This window comes from Pinus tabuliformis, chromosome 2_2 (genome assembly GCF_031772625.1).
Source record: "Pinus tabuliformis cultivar Carrire ecotype Pingquan chromosome 2_2, CPIR1, whole genome shotgun sequence".
Taxonomy (NCBI): Eukaryota; Viridiplantae; Streptophyta; class Pinopsida; order Pinales; family Pinaceae; genus Pinus; species Pinus tabuliformis.
Genome location: NC_142300.1, coordinates 1,203,576,136 through 1,203,599,512, shown reverse-complemented (window position 1 = coordinate 1,203,599,512; position 23,377 = coordinate 1,203,576,136). Strand labels below are relative to the sequence as shown.

The 23,377-nt window shown below is 36.4% G+C and overlaps 1 protein-coding gene across 2 annotated transcripts in view; it reads right to left on the bottom strand.

Annotated features, from left to right (window-relative positions):
- The window catches only part of LOC149197816 (AUGMIN subunit 3-like), a 332,310-nt gene that overhangs the window by 265,369 nt on the left and 43,564 nt on the right, over positions 1-23,377 (bottom strand). For both annotated transcript variants that reach the window (XM_089405979.1, XM_089405977.1), the window contains exons 3-4: positions 9,201-9,304; positions 8,235-8,430 (exon numbers count right to left, since the gene is read on the bottom strand). In XM_089405979.1, the coding sequence (XP_089262105.1) occupies positions 8,235-8,430; positions 9,201-9,304 (300 nt within the window). The remainder of the gene's footprint in view (positions 1-8,234; positions 8,431-9,200; positions 9,305-23,377) is intronic.

The following is a 23,377-nucleotide window of genomic DNA, read 5'->3' as shown; positions in this document are numbered from 1 at the left end:
TCAAGCATATGTTTCCATGGCTAGAAAGAAAGGGAAGTTTGGAAATTTTGATCCTAAGAAGAAGAAGAAGATCGACATGTCAAAGATCCAATGCTATGGATGTAATGAATATGGGCATTTCAAAATTTTCCTAAACTTAAAAAGGACAACAAGAAAAGAAAAGATAGAACTACAGCCCATATCACCGAAGAAGTAGAAGAGCCTGAAAACAAGAAGACAAAGGAAGAAGCAAAAGACCTCTAAAATGACTGAGATAACCTCCTACACTTGGTTCTTTTCAAGTTTATAAAAGATAGTTGTCATGATGGAAAGCATTACAAGTATGGTAGATGCATTATAGAAGAGATAGAGATGACATCATCATAGAGACATGGTAGTCGAAGTAGGAGTCTATATGGCTAAAGCAGTCATCTCACATGATAGACAAGAAGTAGCTCATGGCATTTTCATTAAGGATAACCAAAGTAGCAATTAATATGGTTGGACAAAGTCATCTAGCAAGATAGAAGATAAAGAGATCATCATACATCATCATCATCATTAGAAAGGAAATTTGTAGAATGAGAATCATTAAGATCCTCCATTGGAATATTTGTTAAAAGATTCAACTCTACTTAAGAAGAAGCAAATGTCTCGCAGATGGTATACATTCCACCTTATGTGTGATCTACAGGTTGGTATACATGACAAAGATGTGAAGCATGACAAGTTGGTTGAAGTACCTTCATCTTAAAGCAAGGAAAGGAAGTTGCCTGACGGAAGTCTAGATAGCCACATGAAGGAAGAGGTATGTATACATTTGATAGATAGATAATGTCATGTCATCATATGGTTGCAAATAGAATGGGTAGAATGCTCTATCTCATGAGCATGATAAAAGAAGAAGAAACTCTTCTTTTAGAAAGATACATGAAGGCATGTAGACAATATGCCTTGAACTCTTCTACATATTGACGTGAAACGACCTCATTGAGAATATGAGGTGGTTGGTATTCATGGTTCCTGTGATGAAGGAACTATGTATAGACGATCCTATGGAAACAATAAGTGAAGAAAGGGTGAAAGAAGAGTTTTTGAAAGATGCGTCTATAGTCACATAAGATAAGATAACTGATCAACATCTGATAACTAGAAGGATTAGCTATCACATCTCCATAGAGAAGGTATGAAGACCCTGATATGTTGGAAAAGGAGAACCTTGGAAATATTGATTTGGAGATGGACTCATATGGTTTGCGAAAAGATGTTGATGTTGCAAGAAGATGATGTCATGACGAAAGGCCATCATAAAAAGGTAACTTTAATGTAATGTTCATTTTGATTTCTGAAAAAGCATTTGGTTTGGTTGAAACAGGGCTACCGAAAGAAGGTTGTAGAAGTCACCTACAACTAGTACTCATGTGATTAGATGGAAGATATTGAAAGAAACACGACTTGGAAAAGGTAGTTATATGAAGGATAGCCAGATGTGGACTAGAAGATCACTTTCCGATGAAAAGAGGGGTGACATGACTATTAGTTCAACACTATGTTTCGTTGAAGGGAAGTGATGAAGAAGATGATCAATGCCCTACGAAAAAATCTAGAAGGAGGAGGCTCCATGATGAAAAAGATGAAGTTCATGACATGATGCAAAAAGAGGAGCCCTACAAGGAGCTAATAGTACCACGATCTCCACCAAAGAGCAGATAGTTGTTGGAAACAAGTCCCTAGTTGAGAGGGTGCTTGGGCAAGTCCCTTGTTAAAAGGGAGCTTGGGAATATTCCTTTATAGGAATGTGTAGATCCTCCCTAGTTGAGAGGGAGAGATAGACATGTCATTCTTGTCTTCATTGTATGAAGAACAAATGGAGGATTGGGTAAGCATTTGAAAATGGTATTGATACTCTTTAAGGATGTGGTAGGGCATCCAATAGGTAAAAGTAGTCAAAGAGGAAATTCCTTGAGGATGTGTTAATCCAAGACAAGAATGGTCCTAGAAGGACATACCTTGTGAACATCTGGATGCGGTATGTGCCTTGGGAGACAACGATGAAGATGTCTATGAATCATTGGTCTCCCCAACCTTGTGCTCTAATCTTGTGGAGAGATAGAGTTGTGAATCAAGGCCTTGCTATATAACAATGTTGGTTGATGTGATAAGATGCAATGAGATAAGTTGAAATAACAGCTTATGAGATGGTTTACCAATCCGACTCTTCTTGTGAGAATTCTTCAATATGAGAATGTCCAAGTACCTTGTATGGATTATGAATACCTCCCTAGTTAAGAGAGAGTGTTGAAAATTGTAACTAGGTTTGGTCTTCATAATGTCTAATGTAATCATGATATTATGCATTTGATGAAAAGAGAAATAAAATTTACTATTACTATTTTGAAGCATGGCTTTTATGCTCAAGGTCATTTTATTTATAAGTTAAGAACCCATTGAGTGCTACTCGGGCTTTGTCATAAAGTCTAGGAGTTAATTGAGTTGTTGTAAATTGTAATATGTAAGACCCCTTTGGGCATCTTGCATCATGTAAAAGAAATTTATTTGATTCATAAAAGACCCTCCAAGACAAAAAGCCCTGGAGTTAATTGAGTTGTTGTAAATTGTAATATGTAAGACCCCTTTGGGCATCTTGCATCATGTAAAAGAAATTTATTTGATTCATAAAAGACCCTCCAAGACAAGTCAACCTAGCTGCAACAAGTTGGCCTACATAAAATATCGAGTCAGCGTCATGGATGCAATTCGTACCCCTGGAAAGCCTATATATAAGAGGAATTTGACCTCATTTGAAGAATACATCCAAGACATACGAAGAAGTAAGAGAAGAAGTTCGATCTTAAAAAGAAGAAGTCCTAAGGCAAGAAGTTCAAGAAGGAAGCTAAAGTCGAAGTTTTTGGCTCTCTCTCTCTTTCTCAAACACACACACACACACACACACACACTCTCTCTCTCTCTCTCTCTCTCACATGTGCAACGAAATTCTATTGTTGCTAAGTTGAATTTGCTGCTAAGTCAAAGTTATTGGAGAAGTTGTTGGGGTCAAAGTTGCTGGAAAAGTTGCTAAGTCGAAGTTGCTAGAAAAGTTGTTGGGGTCGAAGTTGTTGGAGAAGTTGTTGGGGTCGAAGTTGCTGGAATAGTTGTCGAGGTCGAAGTTGCTGTAAAAGTTGTTGGAAGGTCGAAGTTTGTTGTTGTAAACTATGTAAGGAAAGCTCATCAAGAAGGAAGGTTGAGTTGGTTTTGGAGGTGTCTTTGTCAAAGGTCTTAGGTCTTGGAATTCGTCGTTTGAAGTTCTATAAGAAGAGAAGAGTTCTTGTGGGTTTTCCTCTCAAGAAGAGAGGTTTTGGCACTGCCTTACAACCTACATTTTGTGTCCTCTTGTCTCATTGATCTTCATTGTTTGGTAATTGTTTGATGATAAAGAACACAATAATAATCAAGTGAAAGAGCAAGCTAATCAAGTTAAAATAAAAGAACATCACAAGCAATTATAAAAGTAAGAGAAATCACCTAATCTAGTTGCCCCTAGATTTCTCAACAAAAACCCCAAACCTTGGGTATCTTGCCCACAAGCTCCCTTTTCGTGGGTTTTCTCTACTCGGAAATACCATCCATACTACCCAAATTACAACATTCCCTCTTAGTGAGGAAGGTATTTCCATGTCCTTCTCGTAGAAGTCTCCAACTCCAAGACTTTCCTTGCATGGCCATGATTATCCTTGCATGTGCCATGATTGTCCTCGCATGTGCTATGTCTTCCCTTTACATGATCATGACTCTCCTTGCATGGTTCATGACAATCCTTGCATGTACCATGACCCTCCTTGCATGCACCAAGACTATGCTCACATGGCCTACGACTTTTCTTGCATGCACCACAACTGTCCTTGCATGGTCCGTGACTTTCCTTGCATGGCCTAGAAGACTCCACTCTCTTGCTTAAACATGAAGGTTAGACTTCCATTGTGTGGCTAACTTTCCTTTGCAATCTCCCTCTAAGCCTACACAACCTCTTCTTGGCTCACTCAGCTTTCCCTCTCGGAAAACGTTGAAACTGAACTTGTATCCTATTAAGGTCTGTCCCAAGTTGCAGTTGAACATTGGGCCTAGCCACTCTAGACCATCGCAATCCAACTCTATAATTTTTCTCATCTCAAACATTTCACATGCACATGGCTCCACTACCAGATGTGCAATCTTGCAACCCAATGAAGATACTAACTCATAATCAACCTGCTATCCATATGGAGCTATCTTGTCCATGCCAAAGCACTCCTTGCCAAGGCACCTGAACTGTCTCAACATACTTTAACAAGTCAATGGAAGTCCATCATCAACAACTTGCCACACAACATACTATTGTGCACCGATTTCTCCATCAATCCACCAGAACTCCCATCCTAGCTAGTCACCAAACTAGTCAAGACCACATCTCCATGTTCTCAGCTAAACCTTCTACTCCATGTCTAGCCAACTCACTTGGCAACACTGCTACTTCTTGCAACAATCTCACAACTCCCTCCTCTAGCTGGCACATGTTCACACTCTAATCTAGTTGCCCTTCAAAGTTGCTCTGATACCATGTTGGAATTCCCATGCACCTTAGGTCTGGTATATGCCTTGGCTAGGAACACAAACATACTAGAGATGCCCAACTTTAAAAGAATTTGCACAATGGAATATAATAGCAAACAGATCAACAATAATACATAGTTTTTTTGGCCCAAAATCATGTTCCTTATTTTTCCATTAATAAGAAAACCTTAGGGCTCCCGTACTAGGGATCATGGGCCTTTACAAACCCTGATGCAATGCTATAATACATAGTATACAAGTCTGTCCTTCAACTAAATACAACTAGGGCTACGGCCTAGTCCATCAAGTCCTCATCTGCTCAAATACAAATACAAATGGTTGTCCTTTGTCTACAAATCACAATCAGCAAGATACTTGACTCACATGGGTTGTTCCTTTAGCCCATAGTCCTCAATCCAGCTTGTTTTCCTTGTTGTGGACTTGTAGTTGCCTTCCTTAGCTGCTACAAATTTTTCACAGGTTCTGCTCCTTTAGACTTCAGATCAACTATCCTGTAGCCTTATCCAGCTACTTTAGGCTTATTTCTACCATTCACCAGCAAACTGCCCCCTTTAGCCTACTGTCCTGCTGTTCAGTTCTCCTTAACAACCCCTTATACCCTTTCCAACCCTTGTCCAAGCCACGTCTACCTATGCCCTGCCCTCACCTGGTATTAAGTTGATCTTAACCCATATCCCTTAGGGTCTCATCCCTGGTGTAGCTATCTCTGATCAACCTTGACCAGTGCTCCCTCAACTCTAAGGCTCTTGGCCCCCTGTCCAAACCTTTTACGGCCCTAACCAGGCCTTCTTGTGCCTCTTCGATAGCCTCAACACAGGGCACAGAGGCCCTAACAGGCGTCAGTCTGCCTAACCTCAATTCCTGAGGCCCTAACCAACCTCCTCAATAAATCACGAAACCCTTTATCAGCCTTGTTCTCACTTTAGTCTTGATAACAAATCCTCGGCTAGGTTTGTTGGGTCTTGGCTGTGGTTCCTAGGTTGCAGCTCCTTCCAAAGGGTTGCGGCCAGCCCTCCTTACTACTACGGGAACCTTCCTTACCTTGTCGTTGGTCTAAAGCCAGTGATCAGCCAAAACTACCTATTACAGTCTGTCTCATTTGAACAAAAAAAACTTGGCCTCCACTACAGGTCCCTTCCTTGTTGCGGCTATCTTCTCTTGATCTGCGGCTCTCCTAGGGCTAATCTTGCTGCACACATGAAGTCCATCTCATTGTGTGATCAAGCCTCTCCTTTGGCCAGTATTTATATTTCTCCAATAGGTGACTTAGGAGCCTTCTTTATCCTTCAAGAGACCCCATTACACAAATTAGAATATTAAATTAATTTCGTTGGGTTCTAAGCCCACTCTTTTGGGTCAAAACCCCAAACCTTGGGTATCTTGCTCACAAGCTCCATTTTTGTGGGTTTTCTCCACTCAGATATGCCTACCGAGCCACCCAAATTTCAACAAATGGAGGGTATTTCTATAGAAGACCAATCTCACTTCCCTAATAAAGTGAAAAATCAACTTAAAGAGGACTGTGTATCACAACACAGCTTTGAAGTGAAGTTATTTTGGTACAAGGTAATAATTGCAACAACCACTTTGTTTAAAAATTCAAAAACTTTTTATTTCTGTTTTAGTTTAGGAAATTTACTTGCTGAACTTTTCATAATTATATGATAAACAGCAAGATGATTTACTTTGGGATATCAAAATAAAGCTAAATCTAAACTAATGTTTTGATACATTGAGTTGGAATCATTTTTCGATATATTTACTATTGTGTATCAACTGATTTCACTGCAGATCCATACGTTTACTAGTTATAACAAAAGAAATCTGCAGCATTCTTCAAGATTTTTGCTCATTCCAAGTAAGTCATCCATTTGGAACCTTGCACATAGATTCTAGTTTAAATTTATATTGTTCATTTACTGATTTAGAGTCAAAAGCACAACTATTTCCAGTTGTCATTAAGTAAATTTAATTCTAGAAATTTTATAGGCAGAGTACCTAGGAGGATTTCATCACAGGAACACAGAAATACAATCTCCATCTTGCTGGAAATTGATATTTAATGTTGTTCATAAGCTTGGAAGTGACCTTTCAAGATCAAATTCATACATTCCAACTTCCCCACTCATAGACTAGGAATCTAGGAGTGCTTTGGCATTCATTGGGTGGTTTGTTTGTGTGAAACTGGTTGTTTTCCAGGCAATTTATTGCATATTTTTCAATCTGCAGTTACAGGAAAGCAAGCTAATTTAACATATAACTCCTTTAACCAGCAACCCAGACTTGAAAACAACTCTTAAACTGATTAGTATATTTTTTCTAAATCAAATTTAAGTACTGACATGCCATATATAATATCATTTGGTGTCGTGTTTTGCTGTCTTTAGTTTTTTTGCATGTATACATACAAAAATCAGCAAAACAGCCCTCATAATTAACTCTCCCACCTTTTCTTAACTCCTTTTTAAGGCACTGGATTTACTTGGAGTTGGTTGATGTATTGAGTGGGAATTCTCCCATGGCCTTTCAGGAGGAAGCTGGACTTAAAGAGCTGGGGTTCGTGCCAAAGTGACAGTGGGCCCTTACCCTGTGTGTGCCAATCCTAATGGGTGCACAAACCTTTGCAACCCTGCTAATCAGATCCGTAACAACTACAAGTCTATTGACACATATCAAAAAGGTGATGTGGATGATAGAACATCTACTTCTGGCCTATTTTAAATTTTTACCCTGCAGTCTGGAGAAATATTGAATGGCACAGTAACAAACAAGCCACTATTGTTTTTCCTACTATTGAGACATAGTGTAAAAGTGCAGTTACTTCTGGTCAGGAAGCTGTTTGGACTCTTGGTCCTCAGTCATGGATTTGCACAGCAGCAGCCCGCAGTTCTAAAGTGTGATAATTAGAATGCTTTCAGTTGGTTAAGAATATTATTTTTTATAACCACACCAAATACATCAATGTACAAAATCACTATAATTGACAGCCGACTCAGGACTGTAGTTCAGAGGATCAAAGTTCAAACTGTTGTCATCTCTACAGAGACTTTGCCTACATCCAAGTTATCGAGTTGAGATACAATTTGGGATCAAGGAAGCTATCAATATGGAGGGATGATTTTATATACATTATGGGGGTATTTTAGTCATAATCTTTATTTGAATTTTGAGGATTTACTACAAGTAACAGATTCTCTTTTATTAGCATAAGCATTACTAATGCATGGCCTTATACACTAGCAGAACTTTCCCAAATTTAGAATTATGCTATTAATCATGCCCACATTAATGTCTTATTCTTATGCATGCTCCCATTAATGTCTTATGCAGACCAAAGCTGATTTTCACAAACAAAATACTCAACATGAGTTTCTTCTATCTAGATTCAAAAGTTATTTCATGGAAGTAGAGAATAGATAATAAAATGCACTTCACGTCTATACAAGTTACCAAATTTCTAACACTTATGTCGATGGTAAAATCAAATTACATGTAGTGCATTACTGAATTTCCTAGTACATTATCTAGCCAGCACAGCATCTCAATGAACCCAGTTCCTTAAAATGACCTTCTCAGTTATCAAACTCACGTACAACATATAAGGGCCTTCAAGAAACACTAGCACCATATATTCCTGCATATCATACCTCTAAATTCCTGCTGGCAAGCTTTTCATCAACTAGCAGTAACTGTCCATTTGTTGTAGAGGCTGCTGCTACACGAGCCCGTCTTCCTTGAATCAAAGCTGAAGTTTGGCCAGTAAGCAAATCAAACTGAGACTGCAAACGCCTGAGTCGTTTTTGCAATTCCAAGCCTTCAGCTTTATAGGCCGATGTTGCCTCCCTGGAATTCAAAGACAACACATTAACATGGTAAAAATGTACCATATGCCAAAGCAGAAAGCAAGAACATTCATGGTGTGGAAATTTGCTGTCTCAACCTTGCGAACTGCCCTCATGATTCTATAAAACTGAATATTGATAGTGAGATTTTAATATATTATCAATATCTGTCCCATTAATTTTAGCTTAATCATAGGGAAAATGCTCACAAGTGAGACAACAAATTTCCATCTAAGTTGCACGAAGTGTCGAAACGTTTCAGAGTTTCCGAAATGGGTATGTTTAAAAACGTCACCTCCCAAAAATGGAAATGCTGGTCATATATATATATAAAGAAATTTATAAATAAGTGAATAACACATTATCTTGCAAGGAAAAAGGGAATAAGACCCATAGATGACAATTTAGAAAGAAAACCAAGTCTATATTAACTCTCATAGATGATTACATGATGGTCGAGTTTTGGCTAAGTTTCGGAGTTTCGGGTACGGGTACAGCCCAAAACACCGGGTTCCTAAAAGTTTCGTGCAACATAGATTTCCATGCATATCTTCTTTAAATTTTCAGAGGAAACAAGCGAAGCCCCACTGAATAAAATTACATTACGCAATGGCATCCATGCAAATATTTTCATGTCAACTACAGGTTATGACAAGTAAATCTGCATAGGATACAAACTGTTCAGTTCCCAAAAAGTTTTGCTTTAAATTTCCACTAGAAAGTAAGATTACTTTTGAATATTCACTAGAAAGGAAGATTAGCTGGATGTACCTGATTTCTTTCAAAGATTCCTCCGTCCCCAAAACAGCTTCTTGGTTGGTCCTCCTGCTTGAGAATGCAGAGATACTTTCATAAGCAAATTCCAGATCCTCTCCCTAGAAAACGCAGCAGCAAAGTGGTAATTAAAAAATAGAAAAGGAAAAGGAAATTCCCAACAAAGGATATCATAATCCAATAGTTCAAACTTAAAACAAAAGGGATCTGAAGATTAGTATGTAGAAAATTACCATACATGAAAAACCACCAATGTGTAAAATAAGCTACTTATCATATTGTCAGAAAACATACTCTTCCAAAACAAGCCAACGGAAAAGAAAGTGTAATTCCTAATGACCATCTCAAATTACGGATCAAACATGATTATCAGCATGCATGCATCGGATGCACTGCACTAGTATACCTATTAATTGGCTGTGAAGAGTGGCTAAATATGGATAAATGAATTAATAATAAATTAAGTATCTAACTATCAAGAATTTCATGAATGTAATAAGTCTAGAATTCTATGAATCTATTAAACCCATTAATTAATAAGCCCATTCAATAATAAACTCAATTAAACAAACCACTATGCTTACTTTGGTATAACACCTAACTTATAACTGACTTAAACCCAAAGGTTCATATAATAAATTATTAATTATTCAATGAAACTTACTGACTTTAAAGAAGGACATCATATATATGTGGTATATGATATATGAGATGTGAACAATAACTGACATATGTGTGTGTGTTAACGTTGGATATCGACGTCAATCATCATAGCTATGGATAGAAATTACATATGTATATAAAATATTAATGTATACGCAATAAGACCTCTTCACATACATACCATAACTTATACAAAAGTTCATTAAATAACCTAATACGTAAGGAATTAAAAGTCATATAATAAACATTATAAAACAATTAAAGTTACAAGTCATTTTATATATAAACATTATAAAACAATGAGAACAATGACCACCTAAAATCATAAAGGAAATTGCAAGTGGCAGATAGCTGGAAAGGGTGGAGAAGATTCTTATGTCAAGTGGTGTAGAAATTTCGAAGGGGAAAGAAACCTCGGGAGTATAAAAAGGGGGGAAGGCACTATAAGAAGGGGGGAATTTTCGTGAAGAGTTTTGAGAGGAATTTTGATTTTCTAGTCTCACAAACGAAGGAGGAATTATGGATAGAGTCTCAATCAGAGAGGAAGATTGAGCCTTAAGTCTTGATTGTTCTTGCAGTTTTAGGCACAGGGGCCAGAGGATCTCCAGTTGAAGTCTTTTGGATCTGGGGACTATATAGGTAGACCCCAGATAGCCTGGGAGGAAAAGGGTGGTTTAGTAACGAGAGAAGGAGCCACAAGGGCCATAAAACACCTTCAAACAAGGGTTCCAATTAAGTACTCACTAATGAAGTGATACATTTTGTTTTAAAATTTCATTGTCTGGATTCTGGGCATAAACTTTGTTAAAATCTTTTAATTTTTGAAATTAAAGCTTTACAATTTGGTATCAAAGGTAAGTTCAAGCCCTTTCAGACCTCATAGGCCCTACATAAGTTGTAATTTCTTTCTGTCGAACTGGTCTGTTGAATTGTTGCGTAAACAAACAAACAAACAAAAATGGTATATTAAATAAGTTATGCTTGTGTGTTATGAACCATGCCCTTTGTATGCATAAATATTGGCCCTCGTTTCATGTTTAAAAAAAAAAATCCCTGACTGGAACTGTATGTATATACTAATCTCTTGTTTGCGATTGTGGTCCAACTCTGGAGCACAATCCCTACAATATAGGTAACCATGATTATAGATAATAAAAAATAAAAATCATTTCCCTTCGTGCAAGCTTGAAAGTCGCCATATGGGAGGGCAGATCTTTGTCTATTATCACAATAGATTCGGCAAAACAAAAACAAAAAACTACCAAATAGTTCCAGGTTAGAATTTATTCCCTTAGCTCCTTTATGAAAAGTAATGTCGGGGCAAAATATTTAGTCAATCACCCTATCGCGTGGTATCAGTAGTCAAAGTATCCCCTTAACTCCTTTACGGAAATTATTTCCTTATTCCTTTTACCTGCAATATCGAAATTGTCCATAGAAGTCAAATTATTTCCTTAGTTGCTTTACGAACGATATGTGCATTTCTCATTAAAATCGAATTATTTTGTTTTACAGACAATATACACATTTATCATGTTATCGACAATTCGAAGGGTGTAGGCCCTAGGATAATTTGCTTTGCACTCATGGAATTCGACGAAACGTCTTATCACTCCTCAAACTGTCGTGATTACATCAATCTCAGCCCTCGAAGTTTAAGGGTTTTATGACATTGTTCTGTTTATTTTAGATGAGATTGTTATTTTTTCATTTGAAATGTATTGTTAATATTTAAATTGATTCAAAGGTATAGAAAATTTCTAAACATTCAATATATGTGAATTTAATAAAATTTATCACTTGAAGCCACCCTTCACGCTATCCTCACCGCCCAAAGTAGTATCTGGCCAAATCGTATCACTTACAACAATGTTCTCTCAGCATGTCTCAACTTGGGAGCATCGAACGAAGGAATAGAGATCTGTGAGGATGACATGAAAAGTGGGTTTACGTCCAACGTCTTTGTGTGAATTGGAAAGGTCTAGGCGTGGAATTCAATGAGGGTACAGTCGAAATGGTTATTTTGGTGAAGCCTTGGCGTTGTTTTATTAAATGGGTATTGCTAAAGCTAAGCCCAATGGCACTTCAATTACCAATGCTCTACTGGCATGTGCATATTTGGGAGCTTTACAACAAGGAAAGAGATAGCATGGCTACGCAGCAAAGGGAGGGGTATAAATCGAATGTGTCTGGGGGTAGTGTTTTCAGACATGTATTTCAAATGCGGCAGTGTATAGGATTCTTATGAATTGTTTGTCGAGGTGAGAAGTTGGACATGATGAAGAAGTAGTCCTACCAAGCTTATAAAAATATATATATATATATATATATATAACTTGTAATATGCCATAGAATCAAAATCTTATTATGTGCCTTAGAAAGTTTTGTAGCCATCCCAAAAGCTTTAATTTTTTTTAACGCACTTGCTCTACTTTACCTTATTTTATTTTATGCATATGAGTTTAATTATATATATATATATATATATATATATATATATATATATATAAACCTTAAATTTTGCATTTTATAGATAATATGTGACCATTATTTTTAAATTAATTAAATATAATAATGGGTTAGGTGAGGTAAAGTTTAGCCTCCTAATAGGTCGTTTCACTTGAGTCTTGTATAAATAAATAAATAGGATAGAACAAAAAAAAATCATGAAGATAAATAAATTTAATCAAGAAAATTGTTGAATATTTGGTTCAATATTCATACATTTATGATAAGGAAAATCATGGGAATGGGTATTAGATTCCAATTTCATTTATTTTTATTTTAAATATATACCATGAATGAGTTTGAAAATTTTGTTTTCTGATTGCAACTAAAACATGCATTGTACAGTCGCCAATATCACCAGTTCCCTCATTCCTTCTGTCCTAATTTTCTTATATGTTCATCACATACTAAAAAAAGATCTGTCTTCAACTTTTTTAACAGCCCTGTTGTCGCATAGAATGTCTAGGCACTGCGACAACGGCTCAGATCTGAAGTTGTCACACTAATCCCCAATCTCTCTATTTGAGTCGTCTCCCTATAGCAGACTAAGGGGTGTAGACCCTATAGAAATGGGATGAATGAAAACCAGTTGGGAACCAACCAGTTCGGGAGACACAGCTAAGCAACCAGTACTTGTTCAGATTGCGCAAGATTTTGAAGAATTCAATTTAATTGAAGGGAAATGATACTAGTGCCTTGTGGAGTCAACTATCATGCGAAGGAAATGAAGTCCAAGTAATGGATGGGAAACTGTTGTTGAATGACTCAACTGTCTCATATGCAAATTCAAAACTTAAAGCTATGTGAAATGCAGGGACTTGGTTGATTTGAGTTAAATGAGGGCCTAAAAATATTTCTGAAATATGTCTTAAATGTTATTTAACTTGAGGCTCAGAAAAACAGTGATCTTAATGTGAAAACAAGTACTTATATCAGCAATGTAAAATGTAAAATCTGCACAAGTAATTATTGAAATGTACAATAGAAAACCACTGTAAAATGCTGGAAATAAAACACTTAATATTCAGAAATCCATTTGCATGAAGTACTCAACAAAGATCATTAGATGCATAAGTAAAACTAGATTAGTCCTACTTGCATAAGCATGTAAAAATAAATGTATTTCAAAAACTAAACTAAGTGTTTTCAAATCAAATCACTTCAATGAAATATCAGTCTAGTAATATGCTCTTAAACCAAATGTTAATGTCAACAATATATTCTAAATCAGCAGTCCCATAACCATGCAAAATTCAGATTTTCTCTATCTATAACAGCAGAAACTTCAAATGACAAACTGCTAACTAATAATTCAAAAAAAATTGAATTTTACTACTTCTGATCTAGTGATGTATTTGATCTTAAAACTCGGAAAATTACTAAAAAAATAGTGAAATAATATTCAGAAAATAGCATGCAAAAGTTTCTGAACGTAATTATATTTCTGAAATGTAATGCAGTGAAAGATGTAAACTAATTTGTTGCTAAATTTCAGATAACTAAAATTTTATGCCAGTGTTAATTTTTGCTTTCAATTAGATCAATGAAAGAGGTAAGGGTTTAGAGGATGTGCACCAGTCAGCCCCTAGGGGCTTCAAGACACTTAAAGATGGGATGCTCAAGTCACTGAAAATTCTCTAAAGTAAATGCCAAACTCTAAAAACTTTTGAGAAATTTTGTTAAAATTTTTTGGGAATTTTATGGAGAAAATTTGTGAAAATTTTATGGTGAAAGAGGCTACAAGGATGAGAAGAGGGAGGCCAAGAAAGAGGTTGGAGCTGGCCAGCGCAGGGTCTCAAGGCCCTAAAATATTTGCCTACAATCTTCTTGAAATTTCTCTTTAACCTGCAAACAAAATGGGAATGCCCTCTGGGGCTCAGAACTCTTTCCCGAATCCACAAAAATCACCTGCAATTTTCAAATTTTTTACTTGCACAAACAAAAGACAAAAAACCCCAAAGCATGTATATACAAAAATACGAAATACCCAAAACCCTCAGTTGCACGAAACAGGGAAACGGTTTCAAGTTTCCAAAACGGGCACAGGTACGAAACGTGACCCCCCCAGATTTTGGAAACAGGGAAACGCATATATATATATATATATATATATAGGACATTTAAAAAATATGTGCAATCATAAAAGCATATATGATACATTCTAATTTATTACATTATGATTAAATTTTCAATTGTCAATGCATAAACTATAAGTTTCTAAATTTACATCACACTTACTCATGAATGATCACATAATGAAAATAGCAATATCCAAAATCAGCAATGAGAAATTTCTAATTTCTTGTCTCGTGCTTGATTGAGAGTCTCCTCCTACATAGTCGAACGATCTTAATGCTCTTGATTAAATACAAGTTCCATACCCTAGTACCGTACATGTTCTTGATTATTGGGAGTCTCCCCTGCATAGAGGGCTTGGCTCTCTTGATTAAATACAAGTTCCATACCCTAGTACATGACAAAATCCAATGGAAACATTACGATCCCACCAATCCTGAAATCCTGAAAAACAGATAAGTCTACTGGATTTTGAGTGAGATCTAAAATTCTACTTTCTCCATATGAAATCCATTGAGGGCGAAACCACTCTCAAACATCCTGAGTCATTTCATGGTAATGTTAAAAATTTAAGTAAAAGGATGAAAATGAAAAATAAAGGAGAATGTCACATTCTTAACATTGTCATGAACTACATATCAACACTAGGGCCATAGGCTTGAACATTAGGCTGCCCCACTCAAAAAATCCTCTTTTTTATAACTTGAGGCATCTAGAAGCATCCAGAAAATATTTTAGTCACCCAATAAAAAAGTAGAAGCGAAAAAATAAAAAATAAATACAAGAATAATTCAAGTTAGGAGAGGAAACTCCACTTTCCTAGAAACGTGTTTCCGATTGTAATGGCCACATTTCCTCCTCGAGAAACAGGCCAGTATGGCCGGAAACGAGTTTCCAGACCGTACAATACGAGTTTCCTTGTTTCTGTTTCGTTTCCGGCTAGAAACGGACCCTTCTCCAACGTTTCCTGCAACTTAGCCAAAACCCCAATGAATTAAAATTTTGATATTTACAAATCTACAATAATATTCTACAAATCTAGCATATCTGCATATCAAAGCCCTCTATTAGCCAGATTTAAACAATTTTGCACAAATTTAGAAATAAAATGGAAATTTTAAAGAGTCACGAGCCCAAAAAACCCATGCAAGTAAAATGTTTTGTAAGATGACTTCAGAAATTAAAAACAATTTGCTCTTTAGATTCTGTGATCTGAGAGTCAGTTGATCCAGCTGAGGATTTCCCCAAACACACAAATCTTGAATGATAACTTCTGCAAACTTAACTCTGATTGTTAGATTAATAGAGATCAAAAATAATCATAAAATCACCAAGAAATAAAGATACCTCCTACTTCTATCAAATCAAAATGATATTTTAAAAACCCAGAAATTTGTGCAAGATACATGTGCACAGATCAATCCTCAAAGGTTATTAACCAGCAAATGCAAATAAAAGCAGCGGAGTTTTGGAACAATATTACCACATAAATCTGAGAGAGGAACACCACGGTCTGAAACCCCAAAGTATTTGCGTTTTATTAACAAGAAAAAGTTACAAGAGCTTTCTTAGAGCAAGTATACGATTGAAAAATCGGATCTAAATTATGGAGAGAGGCCTCTCATTTATAGACAAATTCTCCAACGGCTAGTTGGCTTGATCCTCATCAAAGCAATCTCAACCATTGATGAAGATCAAATGATCCAAATAATGGAGAGAGGCCTCTCCTTTATAAATAAATTTTCCAATGGCTAGTTGGCTTGATCCCCGTCAAAGCAATCTCAACCATTGATGAAAATCAAATGATCTTTTAGTCATCACCATTGAAATAAAGTTACTTTTTGAGGAAATTTGAATTTCACTTTTAATTTCCTTTTAATTAACTCAAAAATTATTATTTTGAGTTAATTGTCGCAAAAAGTTAACTTTGACTTAACTATTATGGTCCAAGGGTTCAAAAGATCTTGAAATTTTCAATATTCCCTTGGTCGTGGATCACCAAAAATTAACAACTTTAAAACCCACGAATTTTAAATGTTGGAGAATTTAATTTTTCCTAACCTAAATTAATTAAATTTCTAGCTTTCGCATTTTAATTTATTTTAACTAGAAATTTTAATTAATTGACTCCTGAGGGGATTATTGATTTTTCCAACCTTCTAATATTTAGCCATGGTGTCTAACTATGAGGGACCATGCACTAAATATTTTTACATGAAATATTACATTTCTAACCCATGAAGAGGGAACACTCGTTCGCTATAGACCCTCAATAATTACCCATTTCAATGACACAAAATATGATCTAGTTTTCTAAGTGACTTGTAATAAAATAGTCTAACAAAATAGTTAGAATTATTCCCAAATCACTTTTACAAGGACTCGATAAATAACACTATGGCTCATTTAAAATCCAGGTGACAAAATCCACCCTAACTTTGGGGTGAGACTGGAGGGAAAAACTTTGTCGATCATTCGTGTTTAAAAACACACATGAATCGATGAGACTAAAAACCTCCTAGGATAGAAATCATCATCAGAAAAATAAATTTACCTAGGTTGTTACATACATTTGTTTTACTAGGATCATTTACATTACAAAATGTAGAATGGGTTTACAAAACTCCAGTAACATATAGTTGATAATGATGAATCTGTGGATCATATAAGTGCTCAAACATGATGGAAATCCATGCACGAAAAAATGTATAACTATGGAATAGTTGACATGGAGTGGTCAACAAGCCCTGTTGTCGCACAAAGTGTCTAGGCACCGCGACAACGCTCAGAGTAAGGGTTGCCACTCTAATCCTCACTCACTCTGTTTAGACTCTCTCCAAGACAAGTCAAGGGGGGTAGTCCCTCTGATGAATGAATGAGGATAGCCTGTGAAACAGAAGCTCTAGGAGACTTAAAGATGGATAACTTGACAAATGTAAATGAGAACCCACAGTAATAACCATATTCATCAACGTTTCAAATCCCAACAGGGATTCAGAAATAGTCTTGATGATGGATCCCTGTTGAGATTTGAAACGTTGACGAATATGGTTATTACTGTGAGTTTTTCGAAAACTAACTCAAAAGATATAAACCACAGATGTCTAAAATCGGAAATATAAATGAGTCTTGGTTAACTGAGATGAATAGATTAAACACTAATACAACTAAAACACAACCACAAAATAGAAATGATTATAGACCAGTGCCTTTATATTCAATTAACCGAAGACTAAATAAAAAACAAGTTACCCAAAGCGATTTGTAATGTGGCAAAGCGACGATCATGAACAATTAAGTGTAAATGCTCAAAACTTTAACATGCACGATATTTTAGATTTAAAATCATTTTCATTAAGAATTTAGATCCAGAAAAATTTTCCAATAGGCAATATAATTTTTTAAAACATTAATGGCACTTGCCAATAGAGAAATCAATTACTTACCACGAAAGGGCACCAAGGAACTTTAGATGAACAATTTAATTATTCCTTAGGAAATTAATTTAATGTGGTAAAATGAAGAGATTAAATTTTTAACGTGACAAAACTTCAAAAGTAAATTAAAAGGGTTAATAAATCGAAATTTTAATGGGTCATGGGCCACATTAAAATTTTTAATGTATTAGCGCAAATCCTCTTTTAATTTAATTCTTTAGTAATCTCAAGTCACAAAAAAATGAAGATTTTTTAAACATTAGATTTCTTAATTTTTAAATTTTTTAGGTTTTTTTAATTTTTAATGTTTTTAATTTTTTAGGTTTTTTAATGTTTTAGATTTTTAATTTTTTATATTTTTTTCATTCTTTAGATTTTCTAATTTTTTAGGTTTTTTAATGTTTTAAGCAAAATCAAAATAAAATAAATGAAATCAAAAATAAAAAATAAAATGCAAAACAAAACCATTAAAATAAAATAAATGAAAAGTCAACCGCAACAAAAACAAAGAAATCAAAACCAAAATGAATTTCAAATGAAACTTAAAAAATATGCTAACCCTAATGCATATGTAATGCAAACAAAATAAAAAATAAAAAGAAAGTCGAATGAGAGTTTATTTTTGTAGGCTATGGAGGCTTGGACAATGGCGGAAAGGAGAGCTGAAGTGCGGAAGGGAGGAACGACAGCGACAATGAAAGGTGAGAAGGTTAGCAGACGGGCAGCAGCGATGGATGCAAGTGAAGCCAGAGAGGAGCTTGGCAACAACAGAGGTGAAGGGGCTCGATGGAGCAAAGAGAGGCAGCAGACAGGGGTTTGAGGGTTGCGGGCTGGGCGGAGCGACGACGGAAGGGACAACAAGTTTGCAGGCAGCGTCGGTTTAGTGCAAATATTGAAGGAGCAAGGGGCGACGGACAGCGATAAACTTCTGGCAGCGTTGGGCAGACGAAGCTTGAGGGAGGAGCAGAAGCCATGAGTAGGGAGAAGGACTGAGCAAAGGGTTAGGAAATGAGGGCTGAGAGGGTAGGACTGCGTGGAAGGGAGATGCAGCCACAAATGGAAATGCAAGGATGAAGAGGAATGGAGCTGTGGGTTTTGTGGAATGATGCAATAGTGGGAGAATCTCCTCTGCAACAGGGGTATGGCAGCAAATAGAGACTTTCCCAAAGAAAAAAAATTCAAAATTTTCTGCAGCACAAAAGCAAACACCCCCAGGCAGCAGACAAGAGATTCTGGTAGCCGAAAAACCCAAGAAAATTTTCCAAAAATCTTTGATTAAAATGTTATACTTGTGCTTTAGATTTATCAGTGAAACCCTTATAAAAAAATTTAAGATTTAAAAAAAAAACTTCAAACCCTTGGACTGCAAAAAAGCATGATAATATCCCAGTGACAAAATCCATTCTGACTTTGGGATAAGACTAAAGTAAAACTTTGTCGACCATCCAAGAATGGATCGGTGAGACAAGAATCCTCCCAGAATGTAGATCGTCACCAGAAAAGTAGGTTTACCTAAGCAATTACATACATGACACAAATCTGCTGATATTATTTACATCATATATATGCAAAGTGGGTTTACATTATAGCATGATGATCAGGCTGATGATGATAGTTGAATGGCACAGACACATCGATCAGGCGCTATCGTGTACTGCTATGGGTCGTTGACACGTAGTGGTCAACAAGCCCTAACATTAATATTTTCAATATACAATCTTCAAGACCAGCATCTTCTAGCCTGGGCATCAATTCAAGTTCAATGTCATTTTGATGAGACCATGTATTACCATACATCGGTTTTGTAGGGTTGTGAGTTGCACATTTTGTTTCTAATGTTGTCCCTCCAATAGGTTGCAAATCTGCCTACTCAACTAGGTTTGTTCCTCTGAGATTGACCAGATCATGATGAAAATCATCCTCAATGTGTCCAATTCGCTGTAGCTTTCTTTCTTTAGTGAAGGTTTCATCCCAGTGATCAATATTAACACCTTGTTCAAATTCTACGCATAAATTTGGGCTATAAGAAATGCCATCAGCTTCATTACATTCACTTCTATTTTCAGGCATAAAGGAAATTTAGCACCATGTTGTATATTGGTGACACCATTCTTAGGGCACAAAATGTAGTTGTTCTTCACATGTAATCTATGGAGCACACTGTTCATTTTCCTAGCTAACATTCTCGATAGAATATTCACTTTTGGTGGTAACACCATCCTGCTCAAATTCTATGTGCAAATGTTCCTTGAACTAATTTTCATGGATGTTATCATGACTAGAACATAGGTGTATGAATATTCCATAATCTTCATAGATGGGACTGCCCTTGAAGCATGCCATATATGAACTTGGATTTAGCTGCAGAATATTTTCACATCCTTCAAATCTTTTATCCAACTCTAGATCTCTTTCAATAGTGGTTTCATTCATTTGGTCATCAATGTTGTCCTTTTCAAACTCTGATAACAGACCTTCCTTCAAAGGAGTAGATTTATCATCAATCTGAACAGCCTCAATTTTCCTTTCTTGTCTTGGAATATCAGCATCATCATTTTCAAAATGATCAGCCATGCTGCCCTCTTCAAACACCCAACACCAATCCTTCTATAAAACAACAAACAAGCCTTCTTTGGGAGGAACATTTTCTTCAATAGTGCTACCAATATTGACTTGCTTAAATTGTTCACAATTACCTCAAATCTGCAGTACCTTTTGCACTGGATATAGCAGCATTGTCCTTCTCAACTTTTGGGCTACATTCTTTACCAATAGCAGCATCATCATCATCACCACTTGGAAACAAATCTTCTTAAGTTTCTTCTTGAAATTCAGAGTTTTCTTGAGAATGCCCTTCAGTTTCATCATTGTTGTCACAAGGCTACTCTTTTGGCAAAATAAAAACATTATTATGTGGTTCAATTTCATCTAAAGGCTCTCCAAGTCCTACCTCACAGAACCCTTCTTATTAACTTATATGCATACATGGCATAAAAGTATTACACTTTAAGATATGTTGTAGATAGTGCATAAAACGGAGAAGAGAAGGCTCAGGAAAGTGACCATACACAACAGGAAATTGGCCCACAGAAAACCTTCTATGCTAGACACTAGATAACTCTTGAAGGCATGGATTCCATCCCACAAGCAAGCTGAAAACAACTTCAATTTTGGACCCCCCCTGGATGCTGAAATAACTTGTAATAGCACCCAGAATTAGGTTAAAAGGGATGCCCACCCTTTGTTAAAGACATTCCAAAAAAAACAATTCACAAAACGAAAGTAATCCATTGCTAATGGCACTCTGTAGTGGTTTAAGATTAAAAAATTTGGAGATTGAAAAATAAGATTGCTTGTTAGGCAATGCAGCATACTCCTATCAAATTGCATTGCTGTGATTCTATTTCTTGCCTTCTACAACAGCATCCCAATAGATGGTTAGATTCTATAAATCACCCTCTAATAATCTGTAAATTAGATTACTTGTTTAAGAAGGCATTTCTGAATATAGGCAATTGAACTACTCATTCATTGCATTAATCTCAATCGTTGATAAGAGAAACTTTCATGAGTCGAATTCAAAACAGACCTTGCTTGCAAGTAAGTTAGTAACAAGTGAATCAAGCCAAATCATCCCTCAATGAGGCTCTATTGTGGACTGACATTATCATCTAAAGTTGTCGAGAATATACTAGCAAACAAAATTGCCAATTTCAAAGTTTACAAAATAATGCAAAAATCCCTTGAGAACAATGTCTATCCTGTTGGTTATCCTAGTCCGCTACAAGGTGAAAGTCAAGAGTAATCTGCACCATTTACTTCTATTACAATATCTGAAAAAGCTATGATCATATGCTGGTTTGAAACTTAGGTTACTTGTTGATACTGAAACCTTGAAAGTAACACTTCAAGTGACCAAAACAAATGCCTCCACATATGTAAGCCATGCCCTGGATAGTGTGAAAGCCACCCTCAATCGAGAAACATGCATAAACATATGTAAAAGCCAACACGGAATTTCTAACAACTTGGTCTATTCATGAAATTTGAAGAGAACCCTGCTTGGACAAAGTAGACCAAGAACAGATTTGTTGACTGCAAAGAAAAGAATGCCTGTTATAGTGCAAATGAACAATGCATTTTCAAGCAGTAACAAAGTCCTTCAATGAAAATGAACCTCCCACGAAGGGATCTTTAGAGTAGTCAATTAACTCTTCCTCCATCTCCAACATAACCCTAATGGTAAGCCCTGCAAAACTCTACTCCATTGTTTGAAGATGAGCTGGAATGACATGATAGAGAAGTTAATGTTATTATCGTCTCTTTGGATCCAGATTACAGATCAAAGATAATTAGGCTTAAACGACAAATAAATAACAAGAATTAGAAAGTTGGTTGGATCCATATGTAATTTTGGTTTTAGGTTGGTTTGTTTCATATCATCCCTGTTTAGTTTTTTTTGCTCTAAGTTAGTTGGAATGTGGTCTAGTACTAGAACTACCCAAGTTTGATTCTCATCGCATTTTTGTATGGGTTTTGATTAAAGAATCCTTGATCAACATGTATCAGGAATTTTGATCATGCTTCTGTTGGCATTATGATACAAGTGTTGTCCTTGATGGCAACTCACTCAGAGGCAGGTACAGGTGATGGCAACTTAATCAGAGGACAGATCTTAGTACAGCAGGACAAGAAAGCGATATACGCAGGTTCAGTAAGGAAAATCAGCGTGTACACGCAGGTTGGCTTCAGTAAAAGCGCGTACATGTGGAAAACTTATCTTTGGTCCGTGGCGGTTAGTCCTTGGAAGTTGTGCCTATGGTTTTGGACCATGGTGTCTCGACGGACGTGATGATCCCTAGTTTTGAAGTTGATGGTATTGTGTTACTATGGTTTTGGACCGTGGTATTGTGAAGGGCCTAAGCCTATATAAGGAGAAGATCATTAGGCCAGACTAAGTGCAAGAGTGAGTGTGAGTGAGTGATGAAGATCTGAGGAAGTGTGAGATCCAAGTGCTGGTTATGGGTTGGTGATCTGAACCAAGGTTTCACTCATGTGGAGGATGATGAATGATGGAACGAGATCTCAAGGCTTGGAATGATTATCTTCATATGGTATGACTGTGGATAGACCAGATCTATTGACGCATGTTTATTGTTATGATCTGGGTATGTTTTGATGTCTGATATAGCTGCGGAGTTATAAGTTAGAATTTGCAGATCTGTACGCGGGTTGGTTTTGGTGAAAGAGCGTATACACGCAGGTTGGGTTCGTCGAAGTAGCGTATACAATGTGAAGTATGATATTTGAAGATGGAGTTGGATCTGGTTGTTGTTAGGTTGTCTGGTTGTTGTTGACAGGGTTTCAGTGATTCAGTATTGGGTGATTCAGAGATTGATGATGCAGGTTGTACTACAATGGTGATAGTTTCATGGATCCAGTATGAAAATGTATGAAACGTGGTCCCGGGAAGATCGTAGGCCGGCACCT